A 17195-nucleotide genomic window follows, 5' to 3' on the forward strand; every position below is an offset into this window, starting at 1 on the left:
CGAAAGCTTTGTCACTAACGTGCCTTCGTCACTAACGTGCCTTCGTCACTAACGTGCCTTCGTCACTAACGTGCCTTCGTCACTAACGTGCCTTCGTCACTAACGTGCCTTCGTCGCTTAATGCCTTCGTCGCTTCGGTTTGCGACACTTGGGGTACTATCTGAACGTGCCCTGGAAAGGATTCAGTTTACCTTTCTTATGCCCTGTGCAGTCCTGCTGTCCAGTTTTTCAGAAACGATTGCATTAAATTTGAAACATAATATGTTTTAATGAAATATGTATCAAGTTCAAAAAATTAATCGCGTCAGACTTTGTACGCATTTTCTCAATCATCATGTTATCGTATTGTTGCATATCTGTGCTAATCAGAGTATCCAGATCCGTGAAGAGACTTCAGTCTACGCAACTGGCAATCTCTGCTCCTGTTGACTTGGAGGCAACATTGACGTCCGTTATAGCTGTTTCACGTAGCTTGCTGACCATGATGCGCTTTCGGCGAAGCGATGAAAGAGGAACAACAGTGATAGTGACATCTTTGTTGCTCGCCCTGAGTATTTGCTTGACCTTGCCAGTGGTTTCACCTTCCAGTTCCCTTCCACCCACTTCAGTCAAGACGTCTCCTGGAAACAACGGGCTGCCCATGGACGGGGACACATCGGCCCGCTGAAAGATGTTAAACGCTGTTAGCTTCTAAACGAGCACTGTTTCCAAAAGCTCTTGTACTAAATATCACACTATTTATGTAAGTATGTATTGCAGCTGCCCTTCTTGGGTCGTGTCGAGTCCTAATTCGGACTCGCCATATGACGTAAACATACTTAAATATGTCTACGTCTACGTGTGTGTGATCGTAGAGGAAGTTCAAACACAGTAAGTACCTTTCGATCACCCCCGAAGAAACTGCATCCCATATCACAGAACCTGCTTCTTGAATGAAAAAAGCCTGTGAAACTTTGCTGACATTCCATACCTTAAACGATGATTTTACAATTGTTTTCGGAAGGCTGGCGGGCAACCACAGGATGGCCAGGAAGCCCAGATGGCGTAGTGCTTCTTAGGATGGTTTTATTGTCCAGTAGCTCTGCATTCAAGCAACGCCTCGTTTGCCTAAGGTACTGTCTTTTACAAGAGAGTGGAATACTACGTATAATACCACTTCACGTCTACACTCTACAAAGCTTTTCTTGAGTTGCACTTTCCAAACACGTCTATTGATGTTTCTGTTGACGGTTCTACACAAGCTCTGAAGCCTCACAGGAGCCGAAAGCACTGCAGGAACCCCGTATCTCCTGTAAGGCTTCAGAGCTTGTGTAGAACTGTTAATAGAAACAGCAAAACGGGTATGGAACACAAGGAAAGGTTTGGTGGAGTGTAGAAGTGATGTGGTATTTCGCTCTCTTGTAAAAGGCAGTACGAGAAAAAAATAAAAGAATCGTTTAAAGTACGGAATGTCAGGGAAAAGAAGCAGGTGATGCTTGATGAAGTTGGCAGTCTATCAGCCTATCCCGTAAGGTGGTCGAGTTTCTTCGGGGGTGATCATAAGGTACTCGAGATTACATGGAATCAAACTGCATGTGTTCAAGTGTTTGGCTGTACGATCAGTTATTTTGCTCGGGTCCCCCATTGTCCTTCTCCTGCGTCAATTTTCGATATATGTTTGGGTATTAAATAAACCACCTTCCGTTGTCAGTGTAGCAGGTTGTGATGTCACCCTGTCCAGCGTTCTTGACTGCTTCAATTATTCTGCTGCACGTCTAAATCCTGAATGACCCTGCTTGCAGGATTAGCAGAAGAACCAGCGCGATGAATTCTCGGCACTCGATCTGTAGCGTGATGTTACTTGGTCCTGTACCTTGTGCAGAAGCAAGGTCACGTAGATACGCGCACGCGTGCCTAGTATCTCCTAGTGCACGTGCCTAGTAGTGTCTCCTCTCATTTCTTTGCCCAGGGGAGTTATGTCGTGTCGTCTGCTTCCGCGAATCGCTACAGACTTTTAAACACGTGCTTTGTATAAGTGCCTGCCCATGTGGCTAATCGCAGCTGGCCCCCATGACTATACGGTCGCTGAATCAGGTCATTACTGACAGTTGCATAATGACTATAACTTCACGTGATGGCGAGTTTACCCAAGATCACATTGGCGGGAGGTGCTGGAATTGTGGTTGAGGATACATCATATCTAATTTCTATGCACAGTATCGCAACAGAAAGATGCGTTGCGTTGCCTTGCCTTGCCTTGCCTTGCCTTCTTTGTGATAAGACCACCAGCATCAAGGTCATGGCGGGGGAAAGAAAGGTAAAACAAGAGGCGGTAACTCTTCCTCCTCTCCCCGCACCTTTCGTGCACTTCTTTGCAACAATCAAGCAGGCGGGGCTAAAGCAGACTTACTAATTTTGTGACTCCTTCTGTTGCGATACCGCGCATAGTTTTTGTTGGGACTCCTGAATTAGAAATTGTCCAAAGCTGTACTCAGTGGTGCCAAACGTTTCCATAACGTAATTGCCGAAAGTCCCACAATCCTCCGGCGAGTACATAGTCAGTTAGAATTTTTTTCACTTTAGGTGAAACAACCGGTATACAACAACAACTTACAAACTTACACTTGTAGCGGCCTGACCTAGAATTCTTTGGCGAAGTCAGTTTGCAGACTATATGCAGAAGATTGTGCTTTTTGAAATTCTGTGGATGAGCGAGACCCCAAGCGGCCGCAGCAGCAAAGCGCGTAGGGCGTAACGCGAGGTCTGCGAGAGACTTCGTGACGTGCAAAGTCGTTGACGACAGTCATGGTTTCGTCATTGGGGGAGGGGGCTCTGTAAGGAGGTGTATAAACATGCTTTTGACAAATTTTGGGGGGTCTCCCAGATTTTGGGGGGTGTTACGAGGCGTGTGTGTGTGTGTGTCGGGGGGGGGGGTCTGCATAAATCTCTGGTTGACGATCCCGTCATTCGGACGAGGCTTGAGATAGCGACACTTCTGATGTGCGGTACGCGGAGGTTCACCTCATACTACTCGAATGTGTCCCTTATGCAATACAGTGTCGGTAAGAACAGACATCCTGCTTACCGTAAGCACAAATAACGTACAGAATTGTTTGCCCGTGCTATCCCACGTGTTGGCGTCGATTATGTCGATCCCGAACGGGTTGCCGCCCGCACACGTGGAGTCCCTCCTGGCCAAAATGAGCGTGTGTTTCGGTACTGTCCTCACGAAGGCCATCATGTCGCGTCGAGTGGTCAGCAGACGGTAGACGCTTGCCGCCATCACGGAGAGGACCATTTGGTCGCTGGAACTTCTGATAAGTTTGTGAACTTTCTCGAGCGGCATATCGGCCACGGAAGTACCATTCACCGACAGTATCACATCCAATGGAAGCAGCTGCGACTGGTCGGCGGGGCTATCAGGCGCTACACTCTGCGTAGAACATTTTTCTCAGATACAGCTGGATATAACTTCCGCAGTGATTCATGCCTAATCTAAATCACCCGTGGCCCGGTTTCACCAACGCTGGTGAACTTTGAACCGAGATCAAGTGTTGTTATGCTGAATTCTGTTTTGCAAACTTGGTTGGTGACGTGTGAAAGTTTCAGTTTAACTCCCTTTTGTAAAGCACGGTTAAGCGTTAAATTCTAGTTAAGGGACCGTTGATATCGGTTCAGGTGTTACTCAGCATTGGTGAAACCGGGCCTATTGTCTAACCGCACAAGTGGAGCGTCCGGTATGACCAGTGCCGTGTATGCCAAAGGGAGACTGGCCATTAGGAGGAGCCTAAAAAAGGGGCTCGACCGCTCAATCAAACTTAGGCGCATTTCATTGGTTACCGTGTTCCATGGGAGCTGCCATGACACCAAATTTTCTCCAAGATGGAGGATGGTGCTTGGAACGGCGAAGCGGAGATTTCGTGACAAAAAATTTTCACAGACTACTTTCATTTCATACTGTGAGTATATATCCTCATGTACGCATATGCAAAATCAGTGTCAACTATCTCTCCGACACCATTATTTACGCGAAAATGGGATTTTTCGTCGCTAACGTTAGGCCTAGTTTAAGACCGTAATAGAAAGAAAATAGCAAGAAGGACGGCCCTTATACGTAAGCTTTTGCATTATATAATTGCATTTTATTTATACATACATCTTTGCTCATTTTTGATTCGATCTACTTACATTACGTGATTTAAAACTTCATACCGACAGTCGTCTGCTACGAAGAAGCGGTTCTACCGCTCTCCTGGCCAATCACTTCTGCCAGCAACCATTTCTGCAATTCTGCGCCTTCCCAACATGCATCTCTCCATGCAGATGGCGTTGATAAAAATGGGCGCAAAATCCGTCGTTTTGGTCTGTCACCAGTGATATCCATTTCAATCCGAATCAATCGAGCTTCTCGAAAATTGTGGCACCCAGTAAATAAGGGTGAGGTATAAATACTGGATGGATGTAATAATAGACAACTGTATATCGACCTGTGATTGGCTAGATACCTCAAAAAGTGGGTGGAGCCTCAGGTATAGGCAGATCCCATTAATGGCCAGACTCCCTTTGGCATACACCGCACTGGGTATGACCAGAGCCGTATATTAAAAGGGAGTCTGGCCATTGGGAGGAGTCACAAAAAGAGGCTCGACTTGTCAATCACAGTTTCGCACCACTGATTGGTTTGCTCTTTATCAAGGGGGTCGCCATGACACCTCACTGCCACCCAAAATGGCGACGAAAACAAACACAGTGAAGCGGGGATTTCGTGACAAAAATTTTTCACAGACTACTGATTTTACGCTGCAAATGTACATCCTCATATACGTTTCTCGGAAATCAGTTTCAACTGATGCTCATCCATCGATATCTAACCGAAAATAATACGTTTTGCCGCCGGTGTTAGGCCTAGTGAACACGGCGATCACAACGAAAACATAACAAAAACGGCGCTGTGCTGTACAATCTTAACTGCTGGATTTCATGGATATGAATACTCTTGCCTCTTATATTCCAACTATTCATGTAGATTTGATTAAAAATCCTACCGACAACAGAGTGTGTCCCAGCAGGTGGTTCTGCCGGCAACGGTACAACGACGGAAGCAGACGACAATTCCCGACGTGCCTTACGCTCCCTAGGTGGCGCTCATCAAAATTGGCACCAAAAATCCACCAATTTTGCAGATTGCGAGAGCTATCCATTTCAATCCCATCCAATCCACTTGCCACCCAAAATGGCGCTGCCCATGTTGGATAAGGGGGCAAATAGTGAGGATAGGCTGATCGATAGCGCCCCATATTTCAAGACTTCATTGGTCGGAAAGCTGAAAAAGTGGGCGGAGCTTCAGGTATAGGCATGACCCATTAATGGCCAGACTCCCTTTTAATATACGGCTGTGGGTATGACGCAGTTCCAACGCCACCTAGATACATAAAACCTGCTTAACGCCTCCTCTCCCTCTTTCGCTACATCGACACATAAACTCAGAATTCGTCTGCTACCACCACAGGGGTGGCATCCAATGTATTCCTCCGTAGACGAAAGCGTGCTGGGCGAACGCAATGCATCCTGGACAGGTCCTGGTCGCACGTCACAGCAAACGTCAAGGCACACGTGACCTTAAAGATGGCGGCGCCCGCGATCGGCGGCCAAACCGTTTGTAAACAATGCGGTTGTTGTTTCTGGACGACGTTTTGGATGTTTTTTGATCACGGTAATTATTTTTATCCGATAATCTTGCAGTAAAACGCGCAGTTTTGCACACAACGCCTCGTATTGTTGACTTCCAAAGATGTGATGACTGCGCGTTAATACTTACCGAGCCGATGCCATGTACTTAAACTAAGGGGAAATGGGCTACCATGTTGCGGAAGAAGCACCGCATAGTTTACGCAGCAAAATACGGTAATCTCTTGGTGTTATGACGGCGAAAATATGTCGGTAAGCGGCAAAACGACATATAAACAAAGTCACATGACCTGAAAATGACGTTTTGTATGACGTGCGACCAGGACAAGATGGCAGTTTTGCCAAAAGCACCCGCTTGAGGGTAGTTACAACAATGGCGGGTTTGTGTCACCCCTGTGGCTACCACGATTCGGCGTTCTGCGAACACAAGAACTGTAGCAGATGATTGTTATCTAACTTGAACCTGTAGACTAAAAGTGCAACGCGCTTTCCAGAAAATTAGTCTGAAGAAAAATATAGGACAGTTTTGCGCTTTATTTTGTTTTCCCATTTAGTACGGGGAGACGTTCACTACTCGCAGACGACAGTGACTGCCCATGCGACTGACGGTGGCTCGTCACTATGACTACGGCCACTGAAAGCACGTTCGTAATTGGCTACGGCCGCTGAAATCACGATACCGATTGGCTGACTCTTAGTCGTTACGTCACGTCGACGGGTGAGCTTTACGTGGTGTTGGCAGTTCACGGTAGTAGAAGTGCTCGGCATCGGAAAGTCTTACCTCTACGTAAATAAAGTCGTTGTTTTCTTCCCCTTTCCGTTTACGCAGCTTGAATCCATAACCCCAGTACTTGCAAAATTTCTTTCTTCTGAACAGTATGATGTCGATCTTTTCTGGTCCGAAGTGGTGACTATCCCTCTCTGCCAAGAGCAAGAAATATTAAGGGGGTCGTATATACAGCCAAGTTTTAATTCGCCCAAAGTTTTTGCTTACCACTTGTAGCTGTCTTGGACGATTGTCCCTGCGTAGCAATGCCATAATCTATACCAGAGCTGGCGGAGTCGCTAGTGTCCATGAACGTCTCGGTCAAAGTAACCGCTGTCTTGCTTTCCTTGACCTGAAACATTGAAGCATGTGAGACGCGAAAACGTGAGACAGACAGGCGAAAACCGTAGAATCATAACGTTGAGGTTGTCGGTAAAGATTCATGACTGCAGAGTTGCTAGCAGACGAAGAACGAGAAATGGCGGAGTGTATGTTGGCCAAATAAGCAGGTGCCTAAACACCCGCTTCCGCGAACACTGTTGCTTAGAGCATAGAGACACTCCTCCTTGCAAACTGTCTATACACTGTCGTGCGTACGGGTGTCTTGTCCAGAGTTCGCAACGTATATTGAAGTGTTCTTAAAGAACAATTAGTCAGGGAAATATGGGAGCCATATCTCGTGACACGAGGCGAAAATGGTCACGTGGTAAGCACACCTTCCATCAAGAAGAGTCTGAGATGGGATACGTGCATGAGAGTACGTCTCTTATATCCATCTCCCGCGGCATAGTGGTTAGGATGGTCGCTTTCCACGGCGGGACTGGGAGGTGACACGGGTTCGAATCCTGTCACAGGCTGTGCTATCTGAGGTTTTCCCGGGGTTTTCCGACAACTGTCCAGACGAACGTCGGCACAGTTCCCACTGAAGTCGGCCCAGGACGCATACGAACCCCCTGTCCCCCCACTCCTTCCTGCTGTCCTCTTTCCATCTGTCCACGTCTGTACGCCGCTCAGAGCCACAGTTGCTTCGCGGCGCTAACTCGAAATTAAAAAAAAAAGTTACATAGGTCAATGTTCCTCCGTGGGGGGTTACGGTTGGTTGTTAAAACCAGGTGTTCTGGCTGTTGTTGTGGCCGTCATTCCCTGTTGCTTGACTCATCAGAAGTTTCAGTATCAGAGGTTTGTAATGTGTGTGTTCCCAATAAACCTTAGTCGCGAGTAAGCTGTTGTGTTGTGTTGTCATCTCTAGTAGGAGCTCTGCAGTCACGAATCTGTAAGTTGACAAGATAACTGACTGTGACGATAAACCTCTCCTATAGTTGAACCACATTAGGTACCGAGGAAATCTGGCATACCACGAACACTGCATACTGAACTGGCCTCAGTAGGTTGTCAGTACACTTTGAAGCAACGGCTTCAAGCAAAATTATGTTCGAAGCAAAGACATGATATCAATTACCTCCTCTCTCCCTGCCTGCTACCTTCCGCTTTCCCTAGTGCACTCTCAGAAAAAAGGGCGGAGCAGTTATACCTTTCAGGATATAGTATTTGCTGCATATGTTGTGCTTAAAAGGTTGCAAAGTTCTACCTGCTACCTCACTCTCTGCCACGATAGGGCTACCACTTCTGATTCGGTAGCAATTTGGATATATGATAATTGCTTTTACCACCCTTTTACACCATTTATCTGACGCATTGTTGATCTAGGTGGTAACTATAGAAGTTACCACCTTTTCACCCCCTTTTTTCTTAGAGTGTGCTGCAGCATTTCAGACGACAAATACAGGTATGACATGCACTGGCTTTTGATTACAGAAAGGGGCAGATCGCTCAGATCCAGACTCGGACGCCAGACAATTAAGCATATGGGCTGTACACAGTGAAAGTATAGGGTAGTAGTATGGAGTCGTATAGGGTAGTGCATACCCAAACAACCATGGCCGAGGGACGTCCGGAAAAAGTACAAACGTCGTCCTCACAGGATGTCCTGTGGACGTGAGACGGGCATACGCCCGAGACTAGTTCTACCTCAACAAATTAAAGTCTGTCGAACGTCTCTGGAAGCGTTGTGAAGGGACGTTCTATAGCCGTATGCCCCCAGGATGCTTGGTCGCAGCTCTTTAAAAAATTGTGCGAATCAGGACCCTGACGGGATGTCATATGGATCATTTATTGCGAGAGAGAGAGAGAGAAACGGTGAATCGCGTAGCACTGCGTAAGGACCACTTTCGTTGGTCCAACTGAATGTCGCAAACTGAAAGCACTAAAAAACGTTATCGTGATGGTGAGATAATACTCCAGTCAATTTTTGGCTTCAGTGTTTTTTCTGTACGAATCGAATTAAACTTAGGCGCTTCGCCCTTCAGCAGGTGCCTATCGCAGACGCATAGTGCCTATCAGCTTATTTCATACCGTCACTCAATACGACTGAATACTGATGATTCGACTTCCAAAACTAGCAACCTTCCAACCTATTTTAACCAGCACCCAAGACTCATTGATACCAGCAGACCAGTGTGCGAACTGTTAGGTGGCATCCTATTACAGTTTACTCTTACCATCTTGTATTTTCATTCTTTCTTGCACCATTGTGCCGATTTTTCTGCTTGTGTGGATTATTTGTGTCTATGTTGTAGCGTTGTATACCTTGTTTCTATATTGGAACATTGTTCGCTGCCCTGATCAGGGTTCGGTCCCCCTTTGCAAGAGAAAGGAGCAAAAAAAAAAAAAAACTGAACGCAAGGAGATGCAGAGATTAATATTCACCATGGTAAAGAACGCAATAGGGATGCAGAAACGTAAGTTTCAAAACTTGCCACGCAACAAGATGTGGATGCCTCCACGTGCTCCACGTTTTCGAGAACACTTCTCACCTCGCTTGCGCTGTTCCTGACGCGCGCGCCGTTCGCCGCCGCGGAATTTTTTGGAACACGAAAAACAGCCGAGATTCTCGGCTGTTTGGGATATCCCGGGATATACCCCATTGTTCAGGATATCCTGGGTCCTAACGTTAGGTATGATGTCTCTGGCTTACCGTCGTCAGCAGCTTCTTGAACGACGGCGACGTGTAACAGAACAAAGGCTTCTGGATGTCGGGGCTCAAGTCTGTCATTTCCTCAACTCGTTGATGAGGCCCAGTGTGGCATTCACCCGGAGGAGTCATGCGTTTGCGTTCCATGTCGTCGCTGAGGAGTCTCTTAATGCTGGGGATGTCGCACAAAGTTTTTTTACTGTACAGTCCTTCCCAGTCAAGGCGATTGAAGAACTCGTGGCCCTTCAGGTCGTTGTAACTGCGGGAGCCCAAGCGCTCAACGGGGTTCTTCTTCAGCATCCGGTAGGCCATATCCTTCGCTGGGACGTTGGCTGAATGGGGATGTTCCTCAATGCGGGGCCATTTTAGCGGCGACGTAATAATTCGATCACGGAGAAATTGCTTCGTTTTGCCTCGGAATGGTACCCGCCCCGTCATAAGCTTGTACATGACAATGCCAGAAGACCACCAGTCTGCTGCTCGTCCTGCAAATATGATCACCGTATATGAGATCTCGATTTCACCTGGAATACGTTGCTCAGTGGAAACAATCTTGGAAGATTGCCTGAACTGTTCATCTTCCTTTTTTTTACGTAAACATATCCTCATGACCATCCGATCAATTTCGTAGCCAAGGCAATGAAACACAGAAGGGCCCTCTGCTGATGCATTTTCATCAACTGTTATCATTTAATTGAATGAATATGCCCATTCAGGGATTTTCCCGGTACCCCTCTCGTACCACCTTGCGACATCCCCAAAACTATTCATGCAGAATGGCCAAAAAAGCCAGAGACGTAGCACATATAGGTGTTACAGTCCACAGGAAAATCCCTGTGCCCCTTTATTGCGCGATCGTGCTTCCTCGCGTTTTCTTCATCTGAGGGCTTCTAGGAACGTTAGCGGAGAAATGCCAGCGAAGCCAGTGTTAGCTCCTACCGTAAAAGTACCGTGCAGCATTGTATGATCAATGTAGTCAGGGGAAGCGTATCATGGATACACTAACCATTCAATGTATCGGCACATTTCTAAATAGAACAGTAATTTTCACATGTCCATCGACAGCTCCCTCCATCCACGATTCTTACCGTACGGTCGTCGCTTGAGTATCTCCGGTGCCATGTAGGGTACTGTGCCTGCCCACTCGCCGTCATTGAATTCGAATGGCGTTCTCTTGAAGTATCCGCGCAGTATCCGCTTCGAGTCTGCATCGTGACATACGAAGCGTTAATTGCAACTATATGCTCTGGAAGTAGTTTCACGTACAGTGACCGTGGCATGTCTTGGCAGTGTCGAAATCGATTACCTTAACCCGGCCGCCTGGCATGATAAGCATGCTGCAAGAAAGAATGTTGGTCAGTGCCTGATCCTTCTTAACGACGCACTAAATATTTCGCCTCGGGTAGTACGTGAAATATGCTGTTGCCTTGACATCAACACAAACGGTACAGGATTCGTTAACAGACGGGCAAGTTGGTACATGATCCTTCACTTGCAGCCAACACTCCTGCCAGTGAAGTGTACGAGATTCACTAGTTGCGTCGTTCTGAGTAGCGAGTGCGAAAGAAACCGCAATTTAGGCTTTCCTTCACCTCCTCGGCTATGCGGAGCGGGCTCTCATTGGTCTCCTCAAAAGATTGTCAAGTCATAGTAGAAAGTCGTTTAAGGAGGAGGCCAGTCTGAGGGCTTTCCACGCTGTCGCAGTTCTCAAGCAAGAGAAGGAGAGCAAAAATTACCTGACGAAAATTCGCTCATACATCGCTCATACTTCATGAACAACACATCAGACTAATCCCGTTCATTTTGAGTTTCGTTGTCAGGGTAACGGCATCTTTTATTCCACGAGGTGCAATCTTTGCATTTTAGCTCCTCTATGAAGGATCTCTCGCGTTAGTCTTGGTGGATTCCGGAACTACACTCTACACTCTTAAAACAAATGCTTCACCACATAGCACTCTGAAGGCCAACCATTGTACAGAGTAATACCGCTATCACTCTTGATTTTCGGAAGCGCGGGGCGTACGCCTTTTTGTGGCAATTTGTAGTACAATGTGTGGCACAGCGAGAACATCAGTGTTCCCCGCAGCCCCAATACGCGCCTTCCGCTTACTCTTCTGAATGCGTCGTTCTATCTCGACAATTGTCGAACATAGCCTCGTTGGCAGTCACCGTATTTACCGACCACTTTTCACTCAGTATGTTGTGATGCGAACGTGAAGCAGACAATCGCCTGCGCTGCGCTCCTATTCGTGTGTTTTGTCAATGTCATAATGATGTTACTATACGCTCTGCAAGTAACCGAGCGTTCTGCGCATATCTCCTCTCCCGGTTACTCCACTCGGGAAGCCCCATTGGCTAAGGCGGCGCCCTCCCTCTTCCCTCCCACTGCCTCCTCTCATGCGCAGAGACGCACTTTCACAGCGTATTGCTGGAGCTCGCTTTGCTACAGCGGGAATGCGAACCTTTAAAACTCGCGCATTTAATATGTAAGCTCTTTTCGGAATAGAAACTGGGCTGAGAAGTCTGTGAACCGCGGTGCTGAACGTTAAGGCGGGCTCATGCGATTCAGCTAACATTTGCTTCCGGAGAGAGTTGGCTACACCGCCGCAAAACTGCCTCCCGCGCTCTAAGGAAGAATTGCGATCGGCGCCATGCTGCGTGCAGAACATCCTGACAAGCGATAAAGCCATTATTTTCATTCGCAGGGATCTGGAAAACTGGAGTGAGCTCGTCGAATTTGTTGATTGCAATCAATTCCCAGACTGTTACTGTAAGGAATGAAATCATTTTGGCCCAAATATCGCGGGCGGGCGTGCCGAGGGAAGTGATTTTGTTGCATCTCCCATAGACTCCCACGTACTGAAAATTTGAGAAATATTCATTCGCCAAAAATCAGTGGATCGCGTGAGTCCTTCAAAAATCAGTCATTCCCGAGATAAACTCGAGGGGAACACGCCTGTAGCTCTTTCATGTAGAAATTTAGTGAGGTTTATGAGAACCCTGCGAACAAAATTTGCCATAGACTTTCTTAAGAGTGAGTCCGCCTTAACGTATCCATCTCACTCTCGCGTATCCGAGTGTGATAGTTACCCCAACGTGGGACGGAATATTTCTGCTCACTTGGACACCTTGATGTCTCGATGAAGAAAACCCCGAAAATGAAGATGTTCAAGAGCAAGTATAAGCTGCGCCATGATGATCTGGACTGCATTGATTTCGATGAACTGTTCCTTCGTAACCACCCGCATAAGGTCCAGGCCGTAGACCCACTCCATGACGGTTACGTATGCCTCCTATATAGCATTAAAGCATTTAAGGTACAGGTTCCAAGTCCTGTAAGTTGCTTACCTTGACACTAAAACAGCAGTAGTACTTGACCAGAAACGGGCTTCGCACGACAGACGCTACCACTTTGTCCATGGCCGCTTGCTTATTCCTGGCGAAGCGGTCATTCGCTACCAGTTTAATTGTGGTTACAAAGTTGGCCGGAATATACGTTGCCTGGTAAACAGCTCTGAATAAAAAAAAAAAAAAAAACAGGGCATGTTTTAGAGTCATTATTGTCGAACTTTGTATTTCCTGCGACATTTTCGTTGAAGGAGTGGCTGTATATACTCGGCACAGTATGAGCTAAAGTGATATATGCCACAGAGAACCAGAGAGATTGTACTTGTACTTGCAAATGAAGCGTGTCCCCGGCTGCTTGGAACTTTTTTGCTTCGTTATTATTAACTATTAAATAAACACGAAGCAGCAAGTAAAATACCCTTTTAGGCACTTATCGGCGCCTATTTAAAAAAAAAACAGCACTAATTGCATAAAAGGGAAAGAGGCACTAGCATTAGGGTATAAACTCCTAAAAATGAGGGGGGGGGGTCGAGGTAGCTTGTGTTGGCCGCACTCAAGTGGGCATCGTCACGACTATAGCCAAAAAATTCTTAGAAACGAACTTCACCGCATAGCACGCTCTTAGCCAACCATCATCTCGAATGATATCGTTATCTGCCCCGATTTGTTATTATTATTATGTATTATATTATATTCACCATATTAATAACAACAGCATACGTGTCACAAAAAAGGCGTACGCCTCCCATTTTCAACAAATAAAGGCAGATAACGATATCGTACGAGATGATGGTTGGCTAGGAGCGTGCTATACGGTGAAGTTTATTTCTAATAGTATACTGACCTGTTTCGTACTTAGAACATCGAAAGGCAGCATCTGTATGTCTTCAGATGGAACGCTATATACTTGCTCGACTACACTATACGTATAGGTCGACAGGTATCCAGGTCATGCTATAGGGAAGTTCACTGTTAAACGTTCACTGTAAAAACAACTTCACCGCATAGCACGCTTCTAGCCAACCACCAGCCGGAATGATATCATTCTGTCTCCTGATTTGTCGAGAACAAAAGGAGCCTATCTGGGACATGCAGAATGGTGTCCCAGATATACGCACCTCCTCATCAAATCCGAAGACAAAATAATATCATTCGTGTTGGTGGTTGGCTAGAAGTGTGCTATGCGGTGAAATTCTGGCAGCCCCCTCGAAATGCAGCCCAAACGTGCCACGAGGACTACCCATTTCTTGTGAATGCCTCAATTCAGTCTTACCATTGACCACAATTTGCCCATTTCACATTGATATGCACACGATTTCTCCGGGAACGTTTACACATACCCAACAGTGTAGATCAGTACAGCCAGGCTCCCGGTAAACCTCGGTATCTACATTTACTCGACATTTTCTCTTTCCTAGCGCATTTGTTACTGTTCCACTCTACCACCGCAAACTCAAATCCCCAGCGTGGTAAACCTGCGTGGGCGCAAGAGTAACAGATGCACCATTCCAACAGATACTTCGCCACATAACCTCTCGGAGCCATTCGAATCGAAGCCAGAACGAACAAATGTCGTTCTCTCGCCACTGATTTGTCGAAGAACTGACTCGATGCGCCTATTTCGAACACTGCATATTTTGCAGAATGCGTCTGAAGCAGGTGGATCCACTTCCTTTTCAACGGTGTCCTTCGGAATGCTGGTTGACGATGGACTGTTTTAACGGTGCCTTATTTTTCCCGGACTTCCTTCCTCTAAACCGCTATACGGCACCAGTTACATCAAACGCTGAAAGCAACCTAGCGAACGCTGAAAAAGCACAGACACATGCCGCGCAAGACGACAGCTTACCCAAAGCCTCCTGCTCCTAGCATCCGGACTGTCTCGAAGTCATGTATTTTGGGAATGTAGGCGGAAAATGGGGGATGCTCGGGGATGGTTCGCTGAAAGTGACGGAGACGGTTACTGACACGTGACACGTTATCATTTCACCTCTTCTTTTTTTTTTTTTTTGCCGTCATACGGTGCAGGCAATGTCGCAAAACGCTATACTCTTAAAAATGAACTTCATCGCATGGCATGCTCCTAGCCAACCATAATCTCGAATGATACCGTTATCTGCCCCCGATTGGTGAAAACGGGGGGCGTACGCCTTTTTTGTGTCACTTATGCTGTTCGTAAGTGTCACAAAAATGTGAACGCCTCCCGTTTTTAACAAATCGAGTCAGGTAACGATGTCATTCCGAGATGATGGTTGGCTATGCGCGCAAAAGTTCATTTCTAAGAGTGTATGTAAAGGCAGACAAACCAGCCTAAACCAAAAACATTAGATGAAATTTGCACAAGCCAAAGCATCAAGCCGAATTTTGATTATTGATTTGTGTTTGTGTTCATCGTAAGAACTAACGTAGTAGAAGATGAGGCGATTAAACAACTCCCATTATTACATTGAAGTGAAACGGTAATAGAGAGTTTGCATAGATCGCAAGGTATTCATGATAACAGTTCCCCCCCCCCCAAAAAAAAAAGGAAAAACGTGATAAACCAACTGGCAGATAAAACTCGGATATACTTTGTATAACCATACCTCAATAAATAAATAAATAAATATCATACAACGCGCTCAATATCAACCTCTGCACGGAATACCGTTACATCTGGAGGAGAGCAACGTGCGGGCTTCTGACCGTTAACACATACTGCAAAATCCCACGGAAAGGAACACTTTCGTACTACGCTACTATTCAGAATGCTGTTTGTCTAGAATAATGCTCGGAGGAGACGTCTTCCAGAAGTAGCTCTGGCTTCCAGGTTGCATCGAAAGTCGATGGCTTACCTTATCAAGCTTGTTGACGATTGCGTCACCGATGGCCAACCAGTCAGTGACAGATACCTCGGCGATCTTCTCCAAGGAGGTAGCCACTTCACTCACAATTATGGTTAGCTTGCGTACCATGGTTCCTAAGCTCTTGGCCACTTCGAGATTCTTTCGGATACACTGCTGAAAACCCGCCTTTTAAGACACCGCACTCCTTTCCCCGAGGGAAACCGTATACCATGTTGTGCAAACCAGCTAAATTCTCGAACATGTCACGAAGGTCCTGGTAGTTGATCACTTGCTTGTTGAGTTTGAGCAGACACTCCTTCGCGTGCAGCACGACCTCTTCCTGGCAGAAGAGAGACAGTGGCTCGCGGAAAAGGGACACGCTCGTTTCACGCTTGATGAAGAACTCCAGCAGCACAGACGCTGTCCTTGGGATCTAGAAGGAACGGACTTCAGTCGCCAGTATACTTCTACAAATACGCTGCAGCAGCGGAGGACAGTATCCAACAGGAACAGCACGACAAGGTTGCATATCAACAAGACACAGGTCCGCTGGAAAAATCGCTTGGGAGGAGTTATGGTTCCACATTTTAGGGTGTGGGCGCAGGTCTTCCGGATGTAGCAAATACGGGGGACTCTCTGGTATGACATATATTGTTTGGCGACAATAAGTTCAGTTGGAAATTAGTGCTCTTGTGTCTGCCTTACTACGCATTTCCCATGTAAGGACGCGATCATGCACTCTGGTATAGAAAGCAGCGGTTCGCGCGCAGGGCCTTCAGTCGTTACAGCCACTGCAAAAATATAAGCGACATCGCTTCTGCTGTCATTAACAGTGTATTCACACGAGCGACATTCCCCCAGAAGCAGAAGATGCGAAAAGGGTAATAGCTTTCTGCTGTCACGTGAGCGCGAGCGCTCAACGTCGTGTCTTCACGTACACTGTGGGGAATATCCTGCTACACAGCCACAAGATATTCCGTAGCAGACGACAGGAAAACACGCTGATGGTGTCGTCTGCTAAGTGTCGTCTGCTAAATGCCCAGTACGCCACTCCCGATAGTCCGCACCGTGTGAATGCTCAACATCACACGGGACGGAACTTCGGCTCTGTAAGCGGTGTTTTCGCTTTTTCTTCCACTAGAACATTCCGTAAGGATGTCGCTCGGGTGAATACACGGTAAAGAGAATGAGCGGAACGTCCTCTCCTGATATCAAGCCTCTCGCCTCCTCCGATCCTTCCCCAGACCAAGGTGCTGCTTAGTGTATTCAAGAACTCACCCTCGGAAATAGTGTGACAAGCATCTTGGCTGAAGTCTTCCGCTTGTCCCGTTTTTCGGCAGCTTCTAAGATTAGGAAACACAGAATAATCGTAAGCGCTCGGTTTCAATGAAGAAAATAATTTAAGATATACCGGCATAGTGTTCAGACGAAGCTGCCATTGGGGCCTTCCACCGGAGCTGGCTTTTAATGACACGATGAACTGTTCACCCAAGCGTTGCAGTTACTCCTAGAAGAATAAAGATCGAACCCACGAGATGAACGTGCTCCCCGAAATCGC

General features: G+C 46.7%; 1 protein-coding gene across 3 annotated transcripts; it reads right to left on the reverse strand.

Moving 5' to 3' along the window:
- Positions 1–254: 254 nt before the first annotated feature.
- LOC135370155 (microtubule-associated serine/threonine-protein kinase 3-like) lies at positions 255–17195 on the reverse strand. Of its 3 annotated transcripts, none has more exons than XM_064603849.1 (14): positions 17049–17193; positions 16916–16980; positions 15867–16070; positions 15647–15811; positions 14662–14753; positions 12813–12978; positions 12585–12757; positions 10731–10801; positions 10553–10669; positions 9468–9949; positions 6662–6785; positions 6449–6588; positions 3065–3412; positions 255–663 (listed from the first exon to the last, which is right to left on the reverse strand). In XM_064603849.1, exons 1-14 carry the CDS (start codon positions 17074–17076, stop codon positions 394–396), a joined length of 2445 nt encoding a protein of 814 aa, XP_064459919.1. In that variant the 5' UTR covers positions 17077–17193; the 3' UTR covers positions 255–393. The 3 variants fall into 3 exon arrangements, with proteins under 3 accessions (XP_064459919.1, XP_064459920.1, XP_064459921.1); XM_064603850.1 differs by having other exon boundaries at positions 15647–15808; positions 17049–17192; XM_064603851.1 differs by having other exon boundaries at positions 527–663; positions 3085–3412; positions 17049–17195.

The sequence above is a fragment of the Ornithodoros turicata genome, chromosome 10 (genome assembly GCF_037126465.1).
Source record: "Ornithodoros turicata isolate Travis chromosome 10, ASM3712646v1, whole genome shotgun sequence".
Classification (NCBI taxonomy): Eukaryota; Metazoa; Arthropoda; class Arachnida; order Ixodida; family Argasidae; genus Ornithodoros; species Ornithodoros turicata.